At 44.0% G+C, this 24,780-nt stretch overlaps 2 protein-coding genes across 6 annotated transcripts in view; both read left to right on the top strand.

The window, feature by feature from the left end:
- DDAH1 (dimethylarginine dimethylaminohydrolase 1) overlaps window positions 1-13,786 on the top strand; it is a 94,915-nt gene extending 81,129 nt beyond the window's left edge. For all 3 annotated transcript variants that reach the window (XM_063407432.1, XM_063407430.1, XM_063407429.1), the window contains 2 exons: window positions 8,908-9,051; window positions 9,254-13,786. In XM_063407432.1, the coding sequence (XP_063263502.1) occupies window positions 8,908-9,051; window positions 9,254-9,370 (261 nt within the window). In that variant the 3' untranslated portion in view covers window positions 9,371-13,786. The remainder of the gene's footprint in view (window positions 1-8,907; window positions 9,052-9,253) is intronic.
- A 3,830-nt stretch (window positions 13,787-17,616) lies between these two features.
- BCL10 (BCL10 immune signaling adaptor) lies at window positions 17,617-23,531 on the top strand. Of its 3 annotated transcripts, none has more exons than XM_063407425.1 (3): window positions 17,617-17,774; window positions 19,835-20,123; window positions 21,168-23,531. In XM_063407425.1, the coding sequence occupies exons 1-3, from the start codon at window positions 17,691-17,693 to the stop codon at window positions 21,533-21,535; spliced, it is 741 nt and encodes a 246-aa protein (XP_063263495.1). In that variant the 5' UTR covers window positions 17,617-17,690; the 3' UTR covers window positions 21,536-23,531. The 3 variants fall into 3 exon arrangements, with proteins under 3 accessions (XP_063263495.1, XP_063263497.1, XP_063263496.1); XM_063407427.1 differs by lacking the exon at window positions 17,617-17,774 and adding an exon at window positions 17,893-18,179; XM_063407426.1 differs by lacking the exon at window positions 17,617-17,774 and adding an exon at window positions 18,256-19,505.
- The last annotated feature ends 1,249 nt before the right edge of the window (window positions 23,532-24,780 follow it).

Genomic DNA, 24,780 nt, shown 5'->3' with positions numbered 1-24,780 from the left:
GGAAACTCGGTGAAAGAAAGAGACAGATAAAGTGCAGAAAGTACCGGGGCCTCTGGTGACTGTCACATCTGAAACTTTAACTTCCCTCTGCTGTTTTCAGCATGCACTTAATTCCTTCTTGTAGTTAAACCTGTTTATAATTCCATACATGTAATTCCACATTTGAACATTAGCCATGGCTGTTGAGATGATGAAGCCTGGGATTATGTCTCAGTTCCCTTGGTGAGGCCAGGATTTCCTATAAACATGTCAGCTTTGTGCTCTGATCAGGCACTGTCAGAGTTGCTGACCTTTACTGTGAACGTGAATGAGGACAGATTTGGGCTGTGACAGTGCCAGTCCCAGTGTAGGGAGTTGATGTGGCAATGCTGCAGGTGAACACTGCTCCACGTTGTCCCCAACAAGGGACACAGCCCCGGGGTCTTGCTGGGACAGCAGAGGGGCAGGAACTGGCCCAGGACATGATCCAGTTCAGGTTCCAGCAGCTAAGGCAAAAGCTAGGCAAGGTGACAATGGAACTGTGACACAGCATCTGTTGCACACTCCTTTCTGTATTCTCTTGCTCTATACTAAATCCAGAAAAGCCACATTTATGGCTGTTTGTATAGGTTAATACAGAGCATAACTTCCCTCCACTTTGGGCTGAGTGAAGACTTCAACAGCAGCAGATGATTGTGGACACAGTCCTTGATCAGACCATCTCTGTCACCCCTTGGATAACTCAGTAGTAATCCCAAAGGATCTGAGGTTTGCACATGTTGTTCCCGGCTTTGACAAGCTCAAATATTCCCTTGCAAGCAGTATGGATTCTATCTGTAGCAAGTTCCTACTCATAAAGTTGTTCTCTCACCTGCTGAGAAATGAGTCTGTACTTTGGGTAGGCTCTGATACCAGGCATTGACCAAAGGGCCAGCCCTAGGGTCTCCCCAGGACTGGTGGAGAAAGCCTTGGTGTGAATCCACTGGTCTGGGGTAATGCAGGGGGTGTGGGGGTTGCTGATGGATCTTGGAAGGGAGGACACTCATCCCACCATATGGCCTGAGCTCAGTCCTGCAGTCAGCTGGGTCTGGCATATTTCCTCTGAGATCTGGAATAATGGAGTGTCATGTGAAACATCTGGGATTTCAGCTGCTCATTTGAGAGGGGTGTATGCTAATGACAGAGGCTGTGTGGCCATGGCAGATGTCAGGACTGAGCAGCATTGCCAGTCAGGGTGCAAGGCAGAGCAGGTGATCAGCTGATAGCATAACTCCTCATGTCCCCTCACAGCCTTGTCCCAGCAGGACCCAAAGCAGTGGTGACATCTGCACTTTGGTGCTGGTCCTTGGTATCCTGGAGTCCAGCCTCATTACTCAATGGGATTTCTTTATGGTCAGGACTCTGTTGGAATATCTACAGTAGTGCAATGCCATGACTTTAGCAATTTACCTTTGTTTTTTCCTCCTGCTTTCAGTAAAAGCTTGGATATGATTGTCCTGCCTTGTTCTTGACTCTCTCATCCAATATCTTCTCTTGGGAGTGGAGCTGCTTATTCATCCCCTAAATTATTCCCTAGAGGATGCTATTGCTAATGCAGCTGTTTTGACAGTGGACAAGGGAGGCTTATGAAAAACACATCTTAAGGATAATATAGAAAGGAGTCTCTTTTGGGTAACTATGCCCTTGGTCTGTATCCAAGCTATGATCAGAGCAGAGCTTTTAAAGACGTGAGCACAAGAGTTGTTCTAGCATTGGCAGTTGCCCCCATTCCTTTGATTAAATGCCTTTTGTTCTTACTCCATCTTGTGTAACTGAAGTCTCTGCATTGTGCCAGCTTTTGAAGAGCTGAGTGCTGTTTCCCTGCATGACAGGAGGGTTATAGTGCCTGGATAAAGCAGAGGGGTTCCCAGCTCTGCCGCAGAAGCGCCTCCAGACACCAAAGGGAAAACTTCATCTCTCTGGTGTTCTTAGAAAACAGCCTGTACTGCCATGCAGCAGGAAAAGGCTCAGCTAAATCTGCTTTTCCTATTGTCTGTCTAGCAACTCTTTTCTAGTAATGCACAAGTTTGCATGTAAACATTATCTCTTCTTCCTTAAGAATTCATCATTTGTGCCTCTGCTTATTCCCCACATGAAGTCATAATCCTCTATTTATGCTATCACAATGGGTTGCTGTGGAAATCATTACTAATATTAATAACCCTAAGAAGATGACATCAGGTGGGGAATTAGCAGAAAGTACAGATGAATGCTGACTTTTTTGTAACGCGGCAACAAAGAAAGGTTAGTGAAATACAAAGAACTGTTGAGAACTTTCCCCTTAAAACTAAACACTAAAAAATAAGACTTTGTTTCTCTCATCCTTGTACATAGGAAAATTAATCAATTTATGATCAATCAATAAATTAATCAACTTATAAAATTCTATGTACTTTCCTTTATCTCCTTCTATCTTCTTCTAATATTCTTCATTACTTTATGAATTAGGGGTACACATCATCTCAGAGGATGTAGGTCTTCACTGAGTGCCAGATGACCTCCTACCTTAAAAAGTCAACTAGTTGTGTGTAACTTTGAATTAATTTTAGATGTTATAATAGACACTGCAGTTATCTGAGTATTAGTGCTGTTCAGTTTGCATATGTGCAGAAGAATCTTTGGAGATAAAGACTCAAAAGTTATATTTATAGACTAGAGATTATTCTGTTAATCAGTTTTATTTGTTTGTTTTTAAAGGATGAGGAAAGTGTCCCTTTCAATACACATTTTCCCTCACCAGTAAGGCTGTCAGCCACAGGAGCTGGGTCAGAGGCTGACTGAGATGTCATTTGCTTTGCGTAAATGGGGACTCATGTTTCTATCCCTTTGCTTCTTTTTTTTCCCTTTGACTATTCTCTCCCTAGTTCCTGTTCCAAACAACAGGATATTCATGCTCTTGCCTTCTCAACTGGAAACAACAGCCCACGTAATCTGCTTCCTTTTCTCCTTGTCAGGTCATGGTTTGCCTTGCAGTGGTCCCTGGCAGAGGTGGCAGGCAGGTGACACTGTGGCCGTGAGGGGTGGTGGCTCCGAGGGGCAGACAGTGCACGTGTGCACACCAGTGACACTCGGTGCCCATCGCATCTGTGGTGGTGCAGAAGGCGTCCCGCCAGGAAAAGCCGAGGAGCAGGGTGGGAGAGGTTGTTTAAAAGAGCTCTTCCTTCTGGAAAACATGACTGGGAGGGTGCAGCAGGGAGGCAAAGCCCAAAGCCCAGCTGCTGAGACCGTGGGTGGTAGGTGGAAATTAAAGCAACACCCTGGCTGTGTGTGGACTGAGAAATCCGGGGTACTGACCACGGCAGACCGGGGCACCGCTGGCTGCAGAGATCTGCAGTGCAGTTTGTGTCTATAGGTCTGTGCTGTCCTATCCCATACCTCTGTCAGGCTTCTCAGTGCCTGACAAGAGTGCTTAGATCGTTCTGCTTTGATTTATGCTGCTCACAGTGGCTGTGATGGCCCCTTCCCACTGAGCCTACTACGCTGTTGTCTTTTCTGCCTGTCTGCATGTCAGGGGGGACACTCCTGATAGATCTTGACATTCCAGCAAGGTCGCTGGCTTTTCCAGCTCTGCTCCTCTGTCCCCTCTGGCCAGCCTAGCCAAGTGTTTCATGGTCACTGCTTTCAAGGAAACTGGGAGAAGCTGCTGAGTCCCTGTACGAGGCACATGGCATTGTGGCACAGCTCATCAGCTCCACTCTGTCCTGCACTTCCTTGTGTTGGACCCAAAGGCTGCTGCTTTCTCTTTCCAGGGCCAATTATTTCTCTAAATATGAAGAAATGAGGAAGGAGCTTAAAGGACAGTCATGGCAATAAATCAGTGAATGAATTTTAGTTTCAGTGAAAAATGATGTGAAGCTGGGATGGAGAGAATGACAATTCTGACTGTTACTCTGTTGTTATTCTGAACATCACATGGGAAATAATGTGCTCTGACTGATCATTACTGCAGAAATGAGATCCTGAGCTTGTTGAAATTTCTAGCTCAGCTGAAAACCAAACAGAGAACATCATTTTGCCACTGATAAAGCTGTGGTACATCTGCATGTTGTCTGTAGTGTGCACTTTGAATGCATAGGCCCTTCATTTCAAAGAAGGTGAAGTGCAACTGGAAAGATTCAGAAAAGTTCCTTAATGACTGAAAGATGCCTGGACAGCTTGTCTAAGGAGACAAACTAAGCAAGCTATGACTATAACCTGGAAAAAAGACAGCTAAGATAAGATCATAGATGGCTAAAAAGTCAGGAATGATGTGGAAAAGGTGACTGGGGATTAACTGTTCACTGTGTCTTCCAGTGCAAGAATCAGGGGAGCTCTAGAAGTATGTAAAGGTAAGCTCTAAAGGGGCAAATGAAAAAAAAAAAAAAAAAAAAAAAAAAAAAAAAAAAAAAAAAAAGGAAAATAAATGCTTCCTTGCACAGTACCTGTCTGAATTCTTTAGATACCTTGCTACTTGTTCCAAAGCAAACTGGGCAGACTCCTGGGCCTGCGACAGTGCTGAGCTGGTATCACTCTGTATGCTCTGTATGACAGCTGATGAGATTCCTGAAAACCATGCACCAAATCTTGGTCACCTTCACTCCCTATCTTGGGATGCAAAAGTGGATACCATTACTTCTGACCCGAGATTGGAGACACCCTACCATGCAGCATTAAAAAAGAAGCTCTTCCGGGTGCTGCAAGAATTTTAAAAAAGCAGATTTGGCAATCAGCAGTATTTTCCACGTGGCAAGCACTAATTTACCTTTCTCAGCTGTCCCTCCAGATGGCAGTGGACTGGCAGGTGCCTGTCCTCACCTTTACCTTTGCTGCATAAGGGCATAGCCCAGCATTGTTCCCAGACAAGTGGTCTTTCCTCCAAGCACAAAAGAAACATGTTGACCTTCCAAACTGCTGTCCTGCCTGGGGTCGTGTCACTGCCTATTGCTGTTACTCTTCTCATCAGTTTTAGTTGCCCTGTACCACAAAAATACTTCATTTTTGTTACTGTAGGTGGAACCTTGATGTATTTTAATCTTTTCTCACACCTTTCATTATCTTGGATCCCAGGCCAAAGGTTGCTGAAGCATCAGCGTCAAGGAGGCCAAGGCTTAATGTACTTAAGAAAAGAGATGGGATAAAAAAAATATCTTTAATAGTTTGACGTGACTGGTTTTCTTTTAAGAATACTTTGACTTGAAGGATTTAAGAAAGGATAGCTGAAAGTTGGTGAGGGAATGATCCCATGGGTGTAGGGTTACATACACTCAACTTGAGCTTAGATTTGATTTTTCTTTTAAATGTTGGCAGTCAGGTGAACAGTGGCTAATCAATACAACATCAAACCCTGGAAGTCTGGGCTTCTCCGTCAGCATCACACAGGCATTTTTAAGTGTGGTGCTCAATGCCCTGTTAGCAACAGGAACATTAGTTTATGTTTGGTTTTGCTTGTGGGGAGTGGGAGATAAAAATGTGCACTGCAGGTGGGTTTGGTCGCTCTCTGTCCTGCAGCAATCTGCATGTAAGCAGGTCACAGAGTGAGTGGGCAGCAGGGCTTAGACTGGGGCCTTCCTCATGGAGGGGGGAAAATTTGTAGCTAGCCTTGGCCTCTTTTAAAAGTACATGCAGTCATCTTAGTTCTGTCAGGGATAATAGACCCAAAACACATACACATTTTTCCTTCGTGCATAATGCTGCTTCATAGTTAGGAATATTTAGCTTATCCATTACCTCAGTTGTCTGAGGACACACTGTAAAAAAACTATAGAAAAGGCATTTTAGGCTATGTGAATGACTTCAACGTAAGGAAAGCATGACTAAGGGCTGAGAGAATGTGCTGTGAAAATTACCCTCTTTAGGCTGAAGAAAATTCCCAGAAAACGAGGCAGGCGGGAAATGCCTGGCTCTTAACATAGCTGGCTGTACAACACTTGTGGACAGAAAGCCAGCCCTCTATAAATGCATCATATTTTGGGATGTATCTGATAGAAAATACAATCAAAGAACCTTGCTTTTATCTCCTTTTCTCTGCCTTGGAGTCAATCTGGCCAGGCAGATGTACTTAATGACTTCACATAATAGAAATACAGAAAACCACATGGGTCTGTAAAGTACCCTGATTGTGTCGTATTGGTGCATTTCTGCTGCATCCAGAGGCTCCCTGTGGGGCAGGTTTAGGATGTTATTGCCTGGGCACTCTCTCAAGTAAGTGGTTTTTGAAATTTTACTGCAACAGTCAGGCACAGTTATAACAGCGATGAAAGCTTACAAATATGATTTCCTTTTTATCTTAAGAGCTGAGGAAGAGAGTAATCTCATATTGTCAAACCTCCAGTTAGTAATAAAAGCTTTCTTGTGGTGTTGTTCTGGCTAGCTGAGATCCCAGTCCCACTATCACAGCTGTGTCTTCAAACTCCTCTGCTGCTTTGTCTCATTTTCTCACTCAGGTTTTCTCATTCGTTTCTGAACTAACTGAGCCACTGTTTGTGTGTTTTTTAATATTGAAAACAATCCTCTTAACGTGCCCTTGGCATCGTCTCCCCAAAGCCAGTCCTTGAGGCACTAGAGCCCTGCCACTTGTCTTTTAGTTCTGCTTGCTGCTGTAGTTCCCACTTCAGCATTTGCAGAAGCAAATGAATGGGAGACCTGTCTTTACCCTTCTGCTTAAGAATTCTTTCATCATTTCCCATGGAAGCGTTTCACAGTGATTCACAATATATTTCTGATGTTCCTTCAGAAAACCTGCAATATCAGAATTCTATTTCCAATAAGGGGTAGAGAAAGAACAACTGTTCAGAAGCTTGGTGAAATCTAGACATAGTGGCTTTTCTTCTACTGGTGCATGCATTTTAGTACAGATTTAATAAATGTTTTCTTAGTCAAGACTTTAAATCGTTGTATAGGGAGGAAAAGGGAAGCTGCAGGTAGAGGACATGACTGCTGACTCTGGTTACCAGGCAGAAGAGCCACACTAGGTGCAGGATGTCTGCAACATCAAGGAAAGCAGAATAAAAAGCATCTTGGCAACATAACAGAAACAAAATTATAAGAAGGAAAATCAACTGTGCTAAGCATATGAAAATACAAAATTACATCTGGCGAAGTAAAGGTGCAAGGATTTTTGCCCAGAACAACACATTAACCTTTTATGGAGGTAAATGTGTCCTTCGGAACTTGGGAGAGTTTCATAACATGAGAAGGAACAAGAAATGACAATCTGATAACACTTCCTCAAGAATGCATGGCATTCTTTGTTGTGAGTTTCATGTTCTCCACGGGATGTGGATGACTCAGGCTAGAACATGAAAAACGTAGACCTATAAAGGAGTTACTTACCATAGATGTGGGCAGGTATGAGTTCTTTGTTGCTTCCCAGTATGTTGTAAACCCTGTTATAAATCAACTACATGTTGATTTCTTTAATGAATGAGAAGTAGTACAGATGAATGACCTTGGAAGCAACTTACCTGTGCCTAAAATTGAAGTCTGCTTTCTGCTATGTGATGTAAATCTCTGGGTTCTCCCTGAGAAAGGAGTTTAGCTGAAATGTCTTCTTAACAAAAGACCAGATTGTTGCTATGGTTTTCGGACGGCACAGAAATAACAACATGACTCTCTATGATGGTAAAGATGAGAGCAAACTTTATTCTTCTAAATTCTACTTTTATAGAGTAGTTCGGTACAAAGAACATGATTGGTTATTCAGCGTCTACACTCTTTTGTAAATATTTCTTTCTAGTAAACATGTTGGAAAAACACTACTTGCAGATAGTTTTTCACTTCTTAAGGTTTGTTTGAATTCTTCTTTAAGATTTCTCAGGCTAACATGAGAAAGTTGTTTGCTTGCCTTTCACACAGACAGTAGCAGAGCCTGAAGCCTAAATTCAGACTAATGTCAGGCCTACACCAGATTTTTCTAAAGATAATACTAGTGTGAATATTTTAATATGGAAAAAAAAGCCTTTTCTTTCTGTTTGCATCTTTGCGAGATATATGGAACACAGGTGGGCTGGGGGAGAAATGGAAACACTTGCATTTGCTTAGGCTTTCATTAGGACCAAGGTTTTGGACTTTGAGCCTTGTTCAGTTCTGTGTTATTCTTGGTCTCTGTGAGGCTGAAGCTGATGTAAAGCTGGAATGCTACAACTGGGAGTCAGGCATCTTGTCTTCAGACTTTTCCCATCCTTACTAAAACCGATCTGATCCAAAACATGGGATTGCATGCTTGTCGTGTCCTGAGAGTCTCTGTCTCCGAAATTCCAGCCAGCCACGGTCTACATTTGTGTTTGATCCTTATATTTCTAACCCAAACCTCTGAAACCCGGCAGCTCTTCTGTTGCAAGGCGGGTATTGTGTTGTCCCCTTGGGAACGAGGATTAGCGCAGACGTGCCTGCTCACTCCCCAGCACAGGTGCTTAGTGAAAGAGTAACTGCTTGCAAAGCAGAAGAGAGGTCCTTGAAAAGAATTAAGATTGGGCTGATATCCAAGCTGGGAACCGTTCCTGTCCCGTTTGGTTTAATTCATACTCATTATATATATATTGAACAATGGTTGCTTTTTTTGAAGGTGCTGAGCACCTATAGTCTCAATCAGTGTCAGGAGCAGTTTTGCATACTTAATGTGCAATCCTTGAGGAAAAGACCCCACAGAGGATGCTTACCAAGTACCCTGCTTAATCCTGCTGCTTGCAAGCACCATTGCACAAAGGTTTTCTACTGATTTTTTCAGTTAGGTTTAGTAGATTCTTCCATAAAGGCAGACATAAAAGGGTCTATCTTACTAGCTGCATGGCAAAATGGCCCTTGACTGCCTTGGCAATCACCATTAGCTGTTTCTGAAGATCCTGTTCTCCCATTACTTTGGGGCTGCTGACATGTTCGATCTAAATGGCTGCATCTTCCATCTCCTGGCAGACCATGCAACAGATGAGCGACCACCGCTACGACAAGCTGACAGTGCCTGACGATGCCGCAGCCAACTGCATCTACCTGAACATTCCCAGCAAAGGGCACGTCCTGCTGCACCGAGCCCCCGAGGAGTACCCCGAGAGTGCCAAGGTGAGGGGCTCCCTCTCAGCGTGGTGTGTGTCAGTGCCAGCGCCAGGAGGCCGCTGCTCTGCAGGTGCTGCTGCTAGTTAACATGGTGGGATGGCTGGGCACCCGCTGACAAATCCGTGTCTGGTCTGTAAATACTTAGAGAAAAGGGAAAACAGAGGTGGAAAGCATAATGATTTTCCCTTACGTTTTCTTTCCTGAACAGGTGTTTGAAAAGCTGAAGGACCACATGCTGATCCCAATAGCCAACACGGAACTGGAGAAGGTAGATGGGGCACTCACCTGTTGCTCTGTGCTTATTAACAAAGCTTCAGAATTATGAGTTTACAGAGTCCCTCCCTTGTAACTGGCAATAATGTTACACACAAGGTAGACGAATCTGTATCCACACTTTTATTGTTTTTATTGACAATCTACTGTACCACTGTGCTACTAACCCTTGTTTACAAATTTTTTGCATTGTGAATTTTTATTATGTCCTTGCAGATGGTATTTAAGGTGGATGTAGGATTTGTTGGGAGCACATAACTCTGAAGTAAGTTAGTCCCATGGGCTAGCAGAAGACAATTATAATGGCTAACCCTTAGCTTTAGTGATTTAACATATCTGTGTGAAAATTTTACAAAACCCAGCTAATTCTTAACATTTCAAGCACCTCTGTTCTCTTTACACTGTTCCCTTCCGTCTTCTTTTCTCTTGCTTCCTTGCTCTACATGTTTTTTTCCTTCCTCAGTCCTACTTTCAGTGGTGCAAAGTATTAGGGGGACTGAAGAAAACTCAGTGGGCTCATGAACCAAGTACCTTTTGTGGTAGGGAAGCTTTCCATACACTAGCTGGAACAGTGGGCAGTGGATTGTGCTCACTGTTCTGCCACATCACAGCGCTGCTGCTGGGCAGAGTTGTGGCTGGAATTCATTTCAGACATCAGGTACCAGCTTTGGAAAAGCTTCCTCTGATGGGAGTGTTCAAGGGCAATGACTGCCTGGGAAACTTGAATGACAGAAGAGAGTAGTGCAGCCACACAAGTTGTCTCCTACAAATTCAGGTCCCAGTTTCCTGCTAAGACCATGACTTTCAATGTGGTGAGAATGGAAGAGGAGTTTTAAAAAGGCCAGATCCTAGGAAGCTTCTGGACGACAAAAATTAAATACAGAGATGCAAAAGAAATCTAAAATATGGGGGAGTTAAATATCTTTGTTTACATCTTAAAATTTGTTTCTCCTTTCTGTTTGCTCCTCTTTTGGAGGCCACTTACTAGCAAAATTCAAAAGAAAAGGGTGATGGAAGGAGTTGAAGGACAGCTATTCCTGGATTATGCCCATGAATAAGGGAAGCTATTTTTTCCTGGAAGAGTGTCATTTCTTCTTTATCTGCCCTTGGGACAGTTTTCCTTGGAACAATAACCATCTTATATTTTTTTTAGTAGCATGAATATTCACTGTGGTATTCAGTTAAGGCAAATACAATTTTTGTAGCAAATTCCTCAACATGTTTACCCACTGAGTCATAGCTTTTTTTTTCCACCACAGCAAAGTGAAGCGTACACCATTGTATTCACATGCTTCTTGTTAAATCACTTGTAGACTAAGGATGGGAGCAATTCCCAAACAGAAGCAGTAGTGGGAACTCTCCAGAGACTGAGAAATAGTCTGAACATGTTACCAGCTTCCTAGATATCTCTGCCACCTTTCCCGAACCACTTGTGGCATGTTGCTGAGGTATAGTAGGAGGTGAGTGAGGGGGCTTGGGCATTGTGGTCTGCAGGAAAGCAAACTAAATATATTTTGGGATATCCTTTGGAAAGCTGCATGCTGTTCTGTGTGGTCACAAGGGAGGAAACAGAGCACTCGTACTCGTAGGTTCTCTCTGGCATCTCTCCCACTGCATCTCAGTGGTAATGAGGAAAACCTCCTGGCAGCCACCAGAGTATGCCTGATGCTTCGTGGGTGCACTGTTTGTTGTGATGACAGAAGGTATAGTGGGGAAGAGAGCAGTGATGAGCACATATATTGTATGTGAAAGGAAGTTCTTCAGCCAGCCAAACAGCAAATTCAGGGGCTTTGTTTATGACTCTTCTGTCCCAAAGGGTTATCCTAATGTTCCCCCTTTGTCTCTTCCATTCCTGTGCACCATCATTTAAACCTGAGCCAGGTGATCAGGCTCTAAGGATGTAAATGTTGCAGTGGGGAATCTTTGTCTGCCTTCCCTTGGTGCTTTTTAAATATTTGATAAAGTATAACACATTTCAAAATAACTTAACATTAAACAGAGATTTTTGTGCCAAAAAGTGGCCCTGCAGTGTTGAGCTGTGAGCTCCTAAAGGCAAGCTGTACTCTGTTGAAAACCTGTGCAGCCGTGGGAGCTGTCAAAGCTGAACCAGCCCCCCCATCCTGACTGGTCCATGTACCTCCTGGGGCCTGGCCCCCACCCATGTCCTTCAGTCCCTCTTCCCTCCTCTTGCTAGGGAGCCAGAGCATCTAGCTATGCTATCCCTAACACTGGGAGTGTTAGGCTGTAGGATTTCTATTTCATTTACTGTTAAATATGTGTTGGTTTAGGTTTTTTTCTTCTTCCACGCTCTCTCACCTCATACCTGTCTCCTTCCTCAGACTGTCGTTTCCAGTTTGCTCATCAAGGCATGATGAGCACTTTTCTCTTTTAATCCCGAGTGATTTTGCCTTCTGTTGCCTCATTTCTTACTTGAATCTTTTTCTTCACTCCTCCTCTCTACTGTGTTCATTTCACAGTATCCCAACCCACGATGGACTACTCTAAACTCACTCCCTCCTTGAGTAGGTGCCAGGAGAGAGGAAAAACAGAGGAGTCTGCTTTGGGTCTGAGCAACTTCTTTTGAGCTGGAAGGATAACAGCAGGAGCTATAGATCCAGGGAGTAACAAGGGTGTCCTCTTTTTAAGATTTCTCCAGAAAAAAAAGAACCGTTTCTGGTGCCACTGCTGTTACTTTGTGTCCTTGAAAGCCCTAGAAGGGGAGACAATCAATTTCCCTGGCTCCCTCGGGGAGGGAGAGGGGGAGTTGGGATTTCAGAGCTGAGAAACAGCTGTGTAGTTGGAGAGGTTGGTTTTTCATCTCTTACCATTTAGATTTCCTTGGCTTCAGGGCTGCATTTTGGTATACAGAAAGCAAGGGAGCAGCTGAGGGACCTGAATTCCTTCAGTTGTTGTGTTCAAACTGTCTAACTTCAGGCACAAAATTTAGGTGCTCTAACACCACACCTGCTTTCTCTCTCTTGGCCTCAGTAGGAATCACAGCCTCTTAACACAGATGCTCTAAATTATAGTCTTAGTCTGATGCCAAAAGTTACCTAACCTGGTTAGTGGGATCACCCTCACCTCACAGCTTCTCCTGTTAATCTTTATTCTGGCATTAGAGGGAAAAATATCATGAGCACTTCAGTTTATGTATTTGCAGTATGGTACTAAAAATTAAAATCATGCCAAATGCTTCTTGTTCTTGCTGTTTGCTGTTTATTTTTCTGTTGCCCAAACAAAGAATTCAGTTGTGAGGACATTTCTGCAGTGACACATGTGCATCTAATGCATGTCCTGTACATTTGTCACCAGAACATTTCTCAGATGCCTGGTAGAAATCATCATTCTTGATTAATATAAATAATAAAATAAAATCCCAAACCAAAAAAGGAGATGAGACACTGAACACTGATAGTTGCCCACACAGAACTCTTGATAACAACTGTCAGGCTGTATGACAGAGCAGACCAGTACGGAAGTTCTTGTGGTAATAGCTCAGCAATGGGGCTTGAATTACTCATCAAAAGATTTTTCCTTTCAGCAATCAGTTTAGCTCAGTTGAAATGAAAGAGCCAGAATGTGCATTATAGATATTTCATGGATGTTATCTTTGCTAAGAGTTTAGGGAGATCTGTGATACGTGGGTTTCTTTCTTCAGCAGAATGTGAATACAGTGTCTCTCTCTAATGAAAATGTGAATGCATACTGTACCTTATGAGATAAACTTGAATTCTTCCATTTATGTATTTTTGTTTACCATGCTAATATTTAGTTTTCAGTAGATGCCACTGTGTGAAGCTATGCTCTGATTTTTTTGGTGATTTCCATGTGATAGGAATAGAGCTCATAGGCACCACTATGTCCAGTTTTGGAAACAAAAAGCCACTATACAGAATGCTGTTTGTTCATAGCAAATTGGAAAATACGAAAAAAATGAGCTTTTGATTTTGTTCAGCTTCATGTACGTTTTATCAATGAAGTCAGAGGCAAATTAATAGAAAACATCAACATCCACATGGAACCCTTTGAGGAAAAATAATTTACTATTTAAGATTGTCTATTTTTGCTTTTATCGATACGGAAGCTGAAAAGATAAGCCTGCTTAAAGAATGGTATTTGTTAAGTGATTGTGAACAAAGTATCAGTGGACCTGTATTTTCAGAGAAGTTTTAACTGGACGTGTGATGTAAATTGTATAGAGTTGTATGTGAATCGTGTTAGTCACTGTTTTACATTGTATTGTTCTGCAGTGCACAAATGTGACTACTGAGCACGGAAGCGTTACATTCATTAAACTTTAAATCTTGTTGCAGTATATAACTCCCCACTTTTTGTGCCAAAAACATCAGTACATTCCATAATCAGTTCTAATAGAAGTTTGCACTTTGATTTAATTTTTTTTGTGACTCTTGCAGTTTCAATGCTATATATCTCCATCACGAAGGAATAAAGTGTCAGTTGTACTGTGCCCTGTGTAGTTTGTACTGCTTGTTTTGGAACTGAAAGTACATGTATTTACTTTAATACTGTTTAATGCTATCTTTTTATTTCCAAGCTTATTACATACCTAGAAGTAAAGCCAATTATAGACACTAGCACTGAAACCCTTAATTCTGGTAGGGGAAATCTTGACTCTTTAAAAACAAATTATAATTTTAGACTCTACATTTAAGAACAATGTGTAGAGAGGAGATAGTGGCTGTGAGTGGTCATGATTAATTTTCCTGCTGTCGAAGGTAACCAAACAGATGTTAGCATAGTACACTATGTTTCTCTCTAGTGCCTGTGTTTACTGTAACTTACAAAAGATGAAACTACGAAGGTTTAGTGGCATTCCGTGATGGTTAAATTATTCACATAGCTCTTGTGTCTTTTCTCCCCCACAATCTCAGGAGAGGCGACTGCGCTGCAGACGTTGCTTTGAGGTAACATGACAGCTAATTGCATGTCTTGTGTCTGAAGCCTTCCCGTTGTGTGCTGCAAACACTGCACGTGGGGCTGCTCCTGCACCCTCGGGCTCTGGTGCCAGGAGCTCTCAGTGCTGGGCTCCCGGAGCTGGGGACACCCTGCAGTGACTCTGGGCTCCCTGTGTGTGTGTGAGGGCTCGCGGGCCATCAGTGCCATCTCCTGGCCGTGCAGGAGTCAGTTGTTCACAGCCTCAGAATTGCTCTTTCAGCTTTTTAAGCTTAAGAAACCCAAGATAATTTAACAGAGTGGGAATTCATTAATCAACTGTAGCAAAAATAATTACGTCACTTTCAAACTGTATTTTGCTAGTATAATAGGACTTTAAACAAACTATAATCTATTTTCTCTTTGCCAGAGAAATAGGGACAAAGGATCTAAATACAGCCTTTATACTGATTCTACAGCACTGGTTAAAAGTATGATTTTTCTACTAATACATTTAAATCAGTGCTGTGCCTAATGTGAATACATTTAGTGGGATGCAATTAATATTTTAAACTACTTCATTTACATGTGTACCCATGTCTACAGGAGACAGTTGGTACCAATTTACTTGAATTTGTTTCTAAATGGCAATGATTAAATATAAGAAAATATAGACAAACCACATCCATTTGCCACATTAAGAAGTTTCTCACAGAATATCAAACCTGAAAAAAGCAAAATCATAGTAATTTAACTATGGAGTGTTCTTTGCAAAACTTAGCTGTGGGATATTACTTCATCAGGTAGAGACTTCTACACTTGAGTGTACAGATTCAGTCTCCACTCTAAATACATGCTACTTAAAAAACATCAGTCACTGTCTCCTGCATCATAAAGCCCAGACATTCTGATGTTCTCACAACTTCATCCCAAAAATTCACGGCCTGTAGGGTTATTGCTGTGGTTCAGTAGCTGAAACATGCCATTAGTTGCTGCAGGTACCTGTTGAGTTTGAGAAGGGCCCTGATCTGTCACTAACCCAAACTCCTTCCCTTCTCTCTGCCTGGCAGCTTTCCTCCTCCTCCTCCCCAGGGAGCTGTGGTGTAGAGTCCCACAGCTCTCACAGGGGCTGGGCTGTCCTGCCAGCTCCAGAGGGGGCTTGTCCTGAGGGCCCAGACCCCTGAGCAAGGATCTGTGGGAGAATGGGATGGGAGCTCATCAGTAAGGTCACACTGCCTGGAGAGGGCTTGATCAATGAGGGCAGAAGGGGAAGAAAACCTGGAGTTAGTCACAGCTCTGAAAAGCTGACCGACTTCTTAGAAACTGTGACAGTGTTGCATTTTCTTTGCCTTCACAGGGAATTTTGTAAAAACCTCTGGGTTGTAAACAATTTTCGAATTTAATTTTGGAAATTTACTCTTGAAATTTACACTAGATGGATGTTACATATGTGTACATACTCATAAAACAATGCAATGCCCAAAGTGTACCCAGATGCCTTGAAGGAAATGATCCCTGACTCACTCTACCTTGAGGCTCACTTCTGAATATCGAGTGCCTGCTGCTCTCTTGAAATGAGTTTCCTGCAGAGTAGCCTTCTTCCTGCTGCCTGGACCATTAAATCCTGGAAGGGTGTTTTGGCATTAAATCTGCTAAAATATATTCTGTTCTTGTATTCTCTAACCACATGCTCTCTTCCTGACTGCTGAAGTTAAATCATTCCAGTTTTTCTCCTACACGCCTCAGGAATCAGCAGCCTAACCCTCCAGACATCACATGGCTTTGAATTGCACCTCTTGCTGAGCAAGGTTATTAACAAATATTCTAAATCCAGAATGCATGATAGATGTTTTTATCAGCAGTGTTCTATGGGGCCAGCAAAGTCCACAATATAATTCACCTTGAAGAGGAAGAGCTGAAAGGCATGTGATTTAATAAACAAGGGTGGGAGTCAGGGACTGGGAAGATGCCTGGCTCTGTTTCAGAAGTGCTCTATCAGCTCTCTTGGAAGCATCAGAGAAGCTGAAAGCTTTCCTGTATTTTGGGTGCATAGCACAGATTAGGGAGGATCAACATAGGCACTTGAGCTTGGAAAAAAATGGTCTGCCCTGCAGCCCTCTGAGCAGGAAAATGGGAGATAAATAGTTTACTTTGCAGAGATACACAGCTCTGAAAATTCCAATGCACTACAGCCAAGAAAGGCTTCTTGGGATGGGAATAACATACACACGAGGCCGTGGGCTGTGAGCAGAGGTGTGTCCCCAAATGAGCAGCAATCAGGGCTGCATGGTGAGGGTGGGCCTGGAAGAGTTTTCACTGGGCAGAGCTGCCCTTCACAACAGTGGCAGGGACCGGAGCTGGCTGGGTGTCCCTGGCAACCAGTTTGGGAACTGGCCCTGATTTTAGCACCCAGCTCTGCAGAAATCAGCCCTGGCACCAGGTGCGTAGTGCCTTATTTTCAATTGTTCTGGGCAGGATCTTCGTTTTAAGCTGGAACTGCTAGCACTGTAAAACAGATATCGTCACAATATTTCAAGTACTACTGCATTAACAAAGCATGCCAATCAAGAACTTTGCAAAACTGTAAAACTACCATAAAACTGGCAGTTTTTCCTTACTGACAGCAAACCTTAGTGTTGATCGCTTCTACTTTATGTTCATGTTTATCTGCTGAAACGAAACTTCTAGGAGTGTACAAACAGCCCGAGTTCCACCCGTGTCAGCTGCGAGAACACCGATTTACTGAAGTTAATCGCTCCCTTTTCCTGGGGAGGCGGCGCCGTGTCCCGGCGGGGCAGCGGCTCCCCCTGCTGCTGCCTCGGAGCGCAGCCCTGTGCAGCGAGGGGCCCCAACACCGCCAGGCCCCAAACCCTGCAGGCACCCCGCGCCCCCCAGCCCCCTGCAGCCGCTGTCACGACATGCCGGCACCCACACGAGTCGCGGCCCCCGCGCCTGGGAGCTGTGGGCCCCGACACCGCTCCGCGCGCTCAAGACGCTTTAGCGGAGAGCCTGCCACACGTCCCCGGAGAGGGGCAGCTCCAGGCCGTGTCCTGGCGGCACAGCGCTCCCGCGGGGAGGGAGCCGAGCCCGGCCCAGCCCGTGGGCCGGACGGGCCGGGAGTGCCCCGGGCCCGCTCCCACTCCGCGGCCTCCGCCGCCGCGCGCCACTGGGCAGGGCCGGGGGCGGGGCGTCGAGCCTGAGCGCCCATTGGCGGGCGGCCTGGGGGCGGAGCGTAGGGCAGACCCTGGGTGTCCATTGGCGGGCGGCCTGGGGGCGGAGCGTAGGGCAGACCCTGGGCGCCCATTGGCGGACCGGGGCGGGGCGGGGCCGAGCTGGGGCGGGGCCGCGGCTGGCCCCGGCTGGGGGCGGGGCGGAGCACCGGCCCTGAGCGCCCATTGGCGGAGGCGGGCGGGGGCGGAGCCCGGGCGGAAGCACCGCCCCGCGCGGGATTCCCCAGCGGCGCCGCCGAGGGTTCCGCCATGGAGGGCCCGCGGTCGTGGTCGAGCTCGGGGGGCGCGGGGCGGCCGCTGACGGAGGACGAGATGGCGGAGGTGAAGAAGGATGTAAGTGGCGGGCGGGGCCGGGGGCTGAGTGTCCGGGCCGGGCGCGGAGCGGCGAGTGGGGCCCATGCGCGGGCGGGGGAGCGGAAGCGCTGTGGGAACGGGCGGGGGACGCGGCGCGGGGGCGGCGGGAGGAACGGGAGCGGCACGTTCGGGAAGGCAGCGGGGGATTTCGGGCACGGCTCTGCCCTCCGGGGTCCCCGCGGTGTGAGGCTGATCGTGACCCGCGAACACGTCCCGGGCCCGGTGCTCGCCGCGGTCCCGGCTGTGCTCTGTGCGGTGTCGGGCGCCCGCCCTGCGTGGGCCGCGTTTCGAGGGCAGAGCTGCCCGGCCCGGCTCGCCCGGTGTCTGCGCAGCAGGAGCAGCAGGCGCGATCCGAGACACGGTACCCAAAGCTTGGCTGAAAGTGTACGTGCTGCTCCTGGTGCCAGGAAAATTCTTTCTTGGAAAGTGGATATCTTTTTAAAGTATACTTAGGTAGTTTTTATTGAGGCTTATTGTTGTATATTTTCCTTGATTTTTCCCTATACTTTTTCACTGATGTCTGGAATCTGAGGGAAGATTACATAATTTATCTAATTGTGAGACTGGGAAGCAGTGTGCTGACCAACCTCAACAAGTGATTACATAATTTTAAAAAAAAGTAAAATCACAGTTTATCATTTATTTATTGCCTATCCGTGGTTCTGTTTGTAATTTACAGTGTCTTATGTTTCACACATTGGGTTTTTTTAATGTTCTCTTAAAGTACAGTGGAGACTCCTTGCAGTTTGGTTGTTGTTTCTTCATAGCTTTATGCTCAAGTGATTTCCTTTAAATGCTTTGTCATAGTTCTGTGAGACATGTTTTTCAAGCTTGTACTCGTTTCTGCGGAACCACAGGTCAATACTGCATTAGGTGGCATTGCGTAGTTGCACCAAAAAAGGATAAAAACTACTTGAGTCAGACAATATAGGTACAAGATGTCAAGTGTGTTAGTTTGGGTCACGGCTGCATCTCACAGAAGTGCACAATTGTCACATCAGCCCTTGATCTTATAGGTTCTCCCATAGTACTTGTAGGAGAAAGGATGGAAACCTTAGATAGAAACAAATGACATTCATTTTATCCTCAAAATGCAGTCCCGTAAATCTGACTTTGGAGCTTCTGCACTCAGATTTTAGAACATTGTGGCTTCACAATCCAAAGTGCTGGCTCAGTGTAAATTGACAGGGCTCTCTCAGAGCTGTTCAGGTAACTTCGATGGGATCTCTGCAAGCCAGGGTGCTGTGTTAGCAGCACTGTGTGTGACAGGGGACAGCACACCTCAGGAAGCTAAAACTGGCAAGGACATCCTTGGTCTGGGCAAGCTTGTCTCGAGGAGGAGCTACAGAGGTTGGAGTGTTGTAGTTGAGAGCTGAGAAGGATGAGGGTGAGCCATAGAAAATCACTCATACAATAGAGTAGGGTTGCAAAAGACAAAAAGCAGCCACTAATGTTGAGAGCACGCACATTTATAGATGAAAGTGCATGCATTTTGGATGTCAGTAAGTTGTTGAACATGTCAATAGTGGGGTTTATTTACAAACCTTTTGAACTTTGAATATATTCATGCTGTTGCTCTGAGACTGCTTTTGCTCAAGGTACGGAAAACATCAGTAACTGCGGTATTTTGGAGTTGTGTCTCAAGGATACAGCAGTATGGAAATGGTGGCAATCAGATGATCAGTGAAAATGGGTGTATCTGTAGACAAAGTGAGTAGGTGCTGTTTGGTATAATTTCATTTTTACTTGACTGTTTTGAAATGTGTTAACCTCAGGCCTTATGTAATCACATTTTCTGTAAGGAGTCACCTTATTTCTTAACAAGCATTGGAACTCCTGAGTTCAAAGAGTTAATGAAAGTGATAATTAGATAACAGTTTTTTAAAAAAAAATTTACACCAAGAAAAATCTCAACTAAGTAACACAGCGGCAGCCTTAAAAATTCGTTTGCTCACCTGTATCAAAATCGTATAGGTTCCAATTACAGGCTTCTAAATAATTTGAAATGTTGGCTAATACTAGTTTGTTTTGTTTTGCAGGCTTTAGAAAGGATGCGCCCTTATCTGTGTGATAAAATCATAGCTGAGAGACACTTTGATTACCTACGTTCTAAGAAAATTCTCACTAGGGAGGACACAGAAGAAATTTCTGCTCGATCTTCCAGTAGGAAGAAAACTGGGAAGTTACTGGACTACTTAGCAGAAAATCCAAAGGGACTGGATACTTTGATTGAATCTATCAGACGAGAAAGAACACAAAACTTCCTGTTGGAAAAGATAACTGATGTAGTGTTGAAAGTCAAAAATGAAAAGCTTGAAGCTCTTAAAGGTAACAAATTTTTAATAATGTTGTGTAAGGCACAGGTTTTATTTTGAGGGTATGCAAAATTAAAATCCAAAACTAAAATCTTCCTCTGGTATTTGCAACAACATGTTTGGAAATACCACCAGTTTGTGTTTAAGATCCTAGTGTATGTGTCCTGGCTTTACCTTTTTACTATCTGAACACATCCATCATAAGTAACAAGTTGCAAAAAAACTCCTATTGTGTTGTTATGGTGGATAAATCTGTCTTCACATTTCAGTTTTGCTTTTCAAAAATGCGTGGTTGTCTTCCATCCTGCATTTGTCTTCAAGCTGTTTGCTGCAGTGGCAGGATGCTCTGGTTTAGTTAAACTCTGTGCCTCAGCAGAAGATGTGCTAGCAAATGCAGCTTGAGGGGAGTTCCCCTGTATGCCTTCAATGCCACAGCATAAAAGTAGACACTGTAAATATGTGTGTGTGTGTTTTCATACAGGCTTAGAGGTTTTGTTGACACCCAAACCTTGCAGTGACTATGTGTACTCATATTTTAAGGCAGAGGAAGAAAGTATAGGCTTTCTACACTAAAAGCGTTACTTCCTCTTCTACACCCATCAAAAGGAAAATAAAGAAGGAAGAAGTATGTTATAACCATAGAGATGAAGGGCCTGAGGTTTTCTCTGGCTTCAGGTAAAATAGCCTTCTAATGCTGTCCACTTTGGAGCAGAACCATCAGGTGAAGCTCTTAAAAGTTTGAAGAACACAGAGAAAAAAAGCTAAAAAATGTTGGGCCAAAGAGCTAAAGTGACTTTCTAAAAGGAACTTTAAGTTATCGTGCGTCTTTATCAAGTATTATTTGGTACTGAGTACAGAGAAACCATTCACATCAGCCTAGACAATCTGAATGTTTGTTCTTTGTCAGGAATTCTGGATGTCACAGGTGAAATGGAGGGTTAGTCTGTTAAAAATACGGACAATTGATTTTTGACAGTCTTACTGATATTAAATCAGAGCACACTTCTGAGATGTCCCCGTACTGTAATCAAATCCAGTATCTGTTTTTTTGTCTTAGGTTTAAGCTGCAGCACCTGCATGACCTCACTGTATGGAGGAACAAATAATCTTTCTAGATCATTTTCTGATGAATCAAATTTTTTGGATAAAACAAAAGACAAAGAATCCACCCAGATACATCACCCAGAAGAAGATTATAGCACGGCTGCATTTGTGTCTGCTGTCTCTCTTCATTCAATGAATTTACCAATTGCAGAGATGGGAAATTCACAGTGCAGTGTTTTCTCAGCCACCCTGCCAGGGCCTGGAGACCCTGGTGCACCTCCACTGCCCCCAGAGCTCCAGTCAGAGCAGCAAGAGCCATGTACTAGTTCCAGTGACAATTGCTTTTTGCCTCTAAGATCACGTTCTGTTCAACCACAGTGAACGCAGTGACTTTCGTCTGTTCATCCCAATGGTACTGAAACTTCGTGTGATGTCTCATAAAGGCTAAACAACGTTTTCAAACTGTTACAAAAATTGGAGGAAATAATCTATGCAATTTCTGATTTAATTTTGTAATTGTGTGATGCTGGAGCTGCTTGACTTTTTGTGTTTGTTTTGTTCTTTAGGGAGCTTTTCCCGAACAATTGTGGTGTTATACCAGCAAATGTTGGTTTTTAAACCAATGTGTATAAGATTTCATGTTTAGTTGCAGATACTTTAGCTGGAATCATAGAACAAATGGTTTTTTTCTTTCTACAGAAACTAATAAATCAGCTTTTCTTAATGTTTCTGTGATGAGTGAACTTAGAAAGAGGGTTAGGAAGAGTACTGAGTATGGAAAAAAAATCTGAACTGAAAGCTTAAGTTTACTTACCAAAAAGCTTAAACTCAGTTATCAAGTTAAATGTTTCTCACTAGGATAAATTCTGCTCTCCATGTATGTGTGTGCTGCTCCATTTGCAAAAAAAACCCTCACAAATGTGGCCAAATCCATGCTTATTAGCAAGGAGTCTCTTCCTTGTGTGAACTTTGTCCTACTGGTAAAAAGGCATCAGTGTCGCTAATGTACTTCTGCAGGCCTTGGCATATTCTGCTTGTATATTAGTTAAAGATTCCTGATTTGAGATGCACTTTACATATAAATTCTCTTTAGTAGTGGGAAAGGAATGTAAACTGCTGTAATGGCATCATGAGGGCTGTAAGAAAACATCATTGTAGGATGCTGTTAAGGAATAAAGCTTGTATGCTTTGTCCAGGGAAGAGGAGGAGAAGTTGTGTGACAAGAAAGTATCTGTACCTGAAGGGTTCTTGGAAATGGCACTTCAAATACCTCCTCTTCAAAGCAGACAGACAGGTTTACATTTCAAATTGTTTAGAGTCAAATGCATTTTAAACTGTTTCAGCATGGGAAGGTTCTCATTTCTTGCCACCATGTAACATACTGTATTCCTCTCATACATAATTGTACCTTTTGTGCAGGTGCCTATAATCATTTCAAAGTGACCTGGGGGATTCTTTTTGACATGTGTACAGTTGTTTTCTGCAGTACTACACTTTAAAGTGATGGGATGTTTTCAGTATATCGAAAAGTAGGTTTGTATTTAAGGCCCTAAATTATTTTGGCTCTCATAGTGTGTATAGCCATGTAATGCCATAGCAATGCACACCCAGGTAATATTACTGAACTCCTCTCCTTTTGTGGAGACAGGCCACCTGCAGGACCTCAGTATAGTCTCTATTAATTGTTTTTCATTATTATTCTGGTTTTGGAAGTAGATTAAAAACAAATGCAATGTTCAACTACACTCTGTCCTGAGTATATGAACATTTTACATGTGAGAAAGATGTGGTTATAAAAATCCTTATTTTTCTTGTCTACATCTACAATCATGGACTGTCCAAACAGTGAAAATGCTTTTCAATGAAACTGCTTCAATTAGATGGCACTCTGGAAATTAAGTGCCTAAATATGCAAGCCAAACTTTGCTCTTTAACATGAAACTAAGGTTAGGGTGAACTCCCTCTGTTCCACTGACTTGAATTGTAGTTGCACGTACTTGAGGCGTCTGAAAAGTGATTTGTCTGAATGCCCATTGTAACCACTTTTAAGGGTTTTTTTCAAGTTTTTAAGTTTAAGTTTTTTAAGTAAGCTGTGCTTACGCTTGAGTCCCTTCCTGGGTTCCTGTAAAGAGAGCAGAATGAGCAGGATTTGCCTTAACAGAAATTGCATCAGCACAGGGTGGAGGCTGCCTTGCTGCTCCCCATCCTGCCCCGTGCAGTGTGCAGCCTGCAGGGAGCCAACTCTGCAGATCCACTCCCAGTGGAGCCTACAAACCTGAGACCTTGAATGAATGTATTATCAAACCAAATGTTTGTAATGTGCCTTTTTAAAACATATTTTTATCATAACTTTTGGAATAAATTCTTTTGTATAATTGCCTGTTTTTCTGTCTGCCTCTCTCATTTTTAAGATGTACAGGTTGCAAGAGCAGTTCATGCCGTTACCTTGATGTGTGGTTTTGGTTTTGTGTGTGCAGGAGGCTTTTGTTCTCCTTGTGTTTTTAGAGAGGTTTGTCTTTGGTGGAAAGACTGACTTAGTGTGAAACGTCTGTGCCTGTAGGACTGCACTCAAGAGCAGTCTGTAAGGAAAATACACATGGGAAATCAAGAGCTCCGATGCTTGAGTAGTTTCTGCAGTTTGTGACTACTCTTACTAACCTGATTCTTGCTTTTTTTTCAGATGACTCTATTGCTCAACTTCCTACGGATGTGGGAAGAGTTGCTTCCAGCCACGCATATCTTGATTTCATTCTTAAATTAAGATTTTTATTTTTATTAATAGCAGGGGAGAAACAAAAACTTTGAGTGCTGAGAAGCATGACTCAAAAAAGGATTTGCAAATGCTGCAGGCACTCTGCTGTCTCACTTGAGTGTACTTTGGGTATAGGGCTAACTTCAAAATAATTATGAGAGATCAGCTGGATATGGTTTAGTGTCTTTGCAGTAAAGCTAGTGATCATAGTATAACCAAAACCCCTTCCTCAGATCTTATCCTGCTTCCGGTAGTGTAAGTAATCTGAACACAGAATCATAAAATGTGCTGAGTTGGAAGGCACAACCTTCCAACCCTCTCACAGAGACCCCCGAGTCCAATTCCCAGCCCTGCACAGGACCCCAGGAGTCACCCCGTGTGCAGAGAGCATTGTCCAAACGCTCCTTGAGCTCTGCCAGGCTGGTGCTGTTCCACTGCCCTGGGGAGCTGTTCCAGTGCCCAGCCACCCTCTGGGTGAAGAAACTCCTGATATCCAACCTAAACCTCCCCGGGCTCGGAGTCATCCCCTTTGAACAGCACCACTATTTTAGCTGACGCTAAAATCAATCACGAGGGAGGCCTAGTACAAACTTTGTCCAACAAAAATCTGTTTTGGTAAAGATACCTCCGGGGCAGGTGCTGATCAGCGCTGTCTGCCCTAGGCTAGCCGGTGATCAGACATCAGGGAAAACGTGTTTTCCTCCGCTTAGGCCTGCAGGTGTGAAAAGGGAGAAATGCAGGCTGGCTCGGTTTCGTGCCTGATTTTCGGTGTCTGGTCGCTCGAAGGGAAGCGCCCCGGCTCCGCCGTGAGCCCGCCCGGCCCGGCGCCGCCTCCCGCTGCCGGCCCCGCCGGGCCCCGGCCCGGAGCAGCCGC

The sequence above is a fragment of the Prinia subflava genome, chromosome 10, assembly GCF_021018805.1.
Source record: "Prinia subflava isolate CZ2003 ecotype Zambia chromosome 10, Cam_Psub_1.2, whole genome shotgun sequence".
Lineage (NCBI taxonomy): Eukaryota > Metazoa > Chordata > Aves > Passeriformes > Cisticolidae > Prinia > Prinia subflava.
This window is presented reverse-complemented; position numbering and strand designations above follow the sequence as displayed.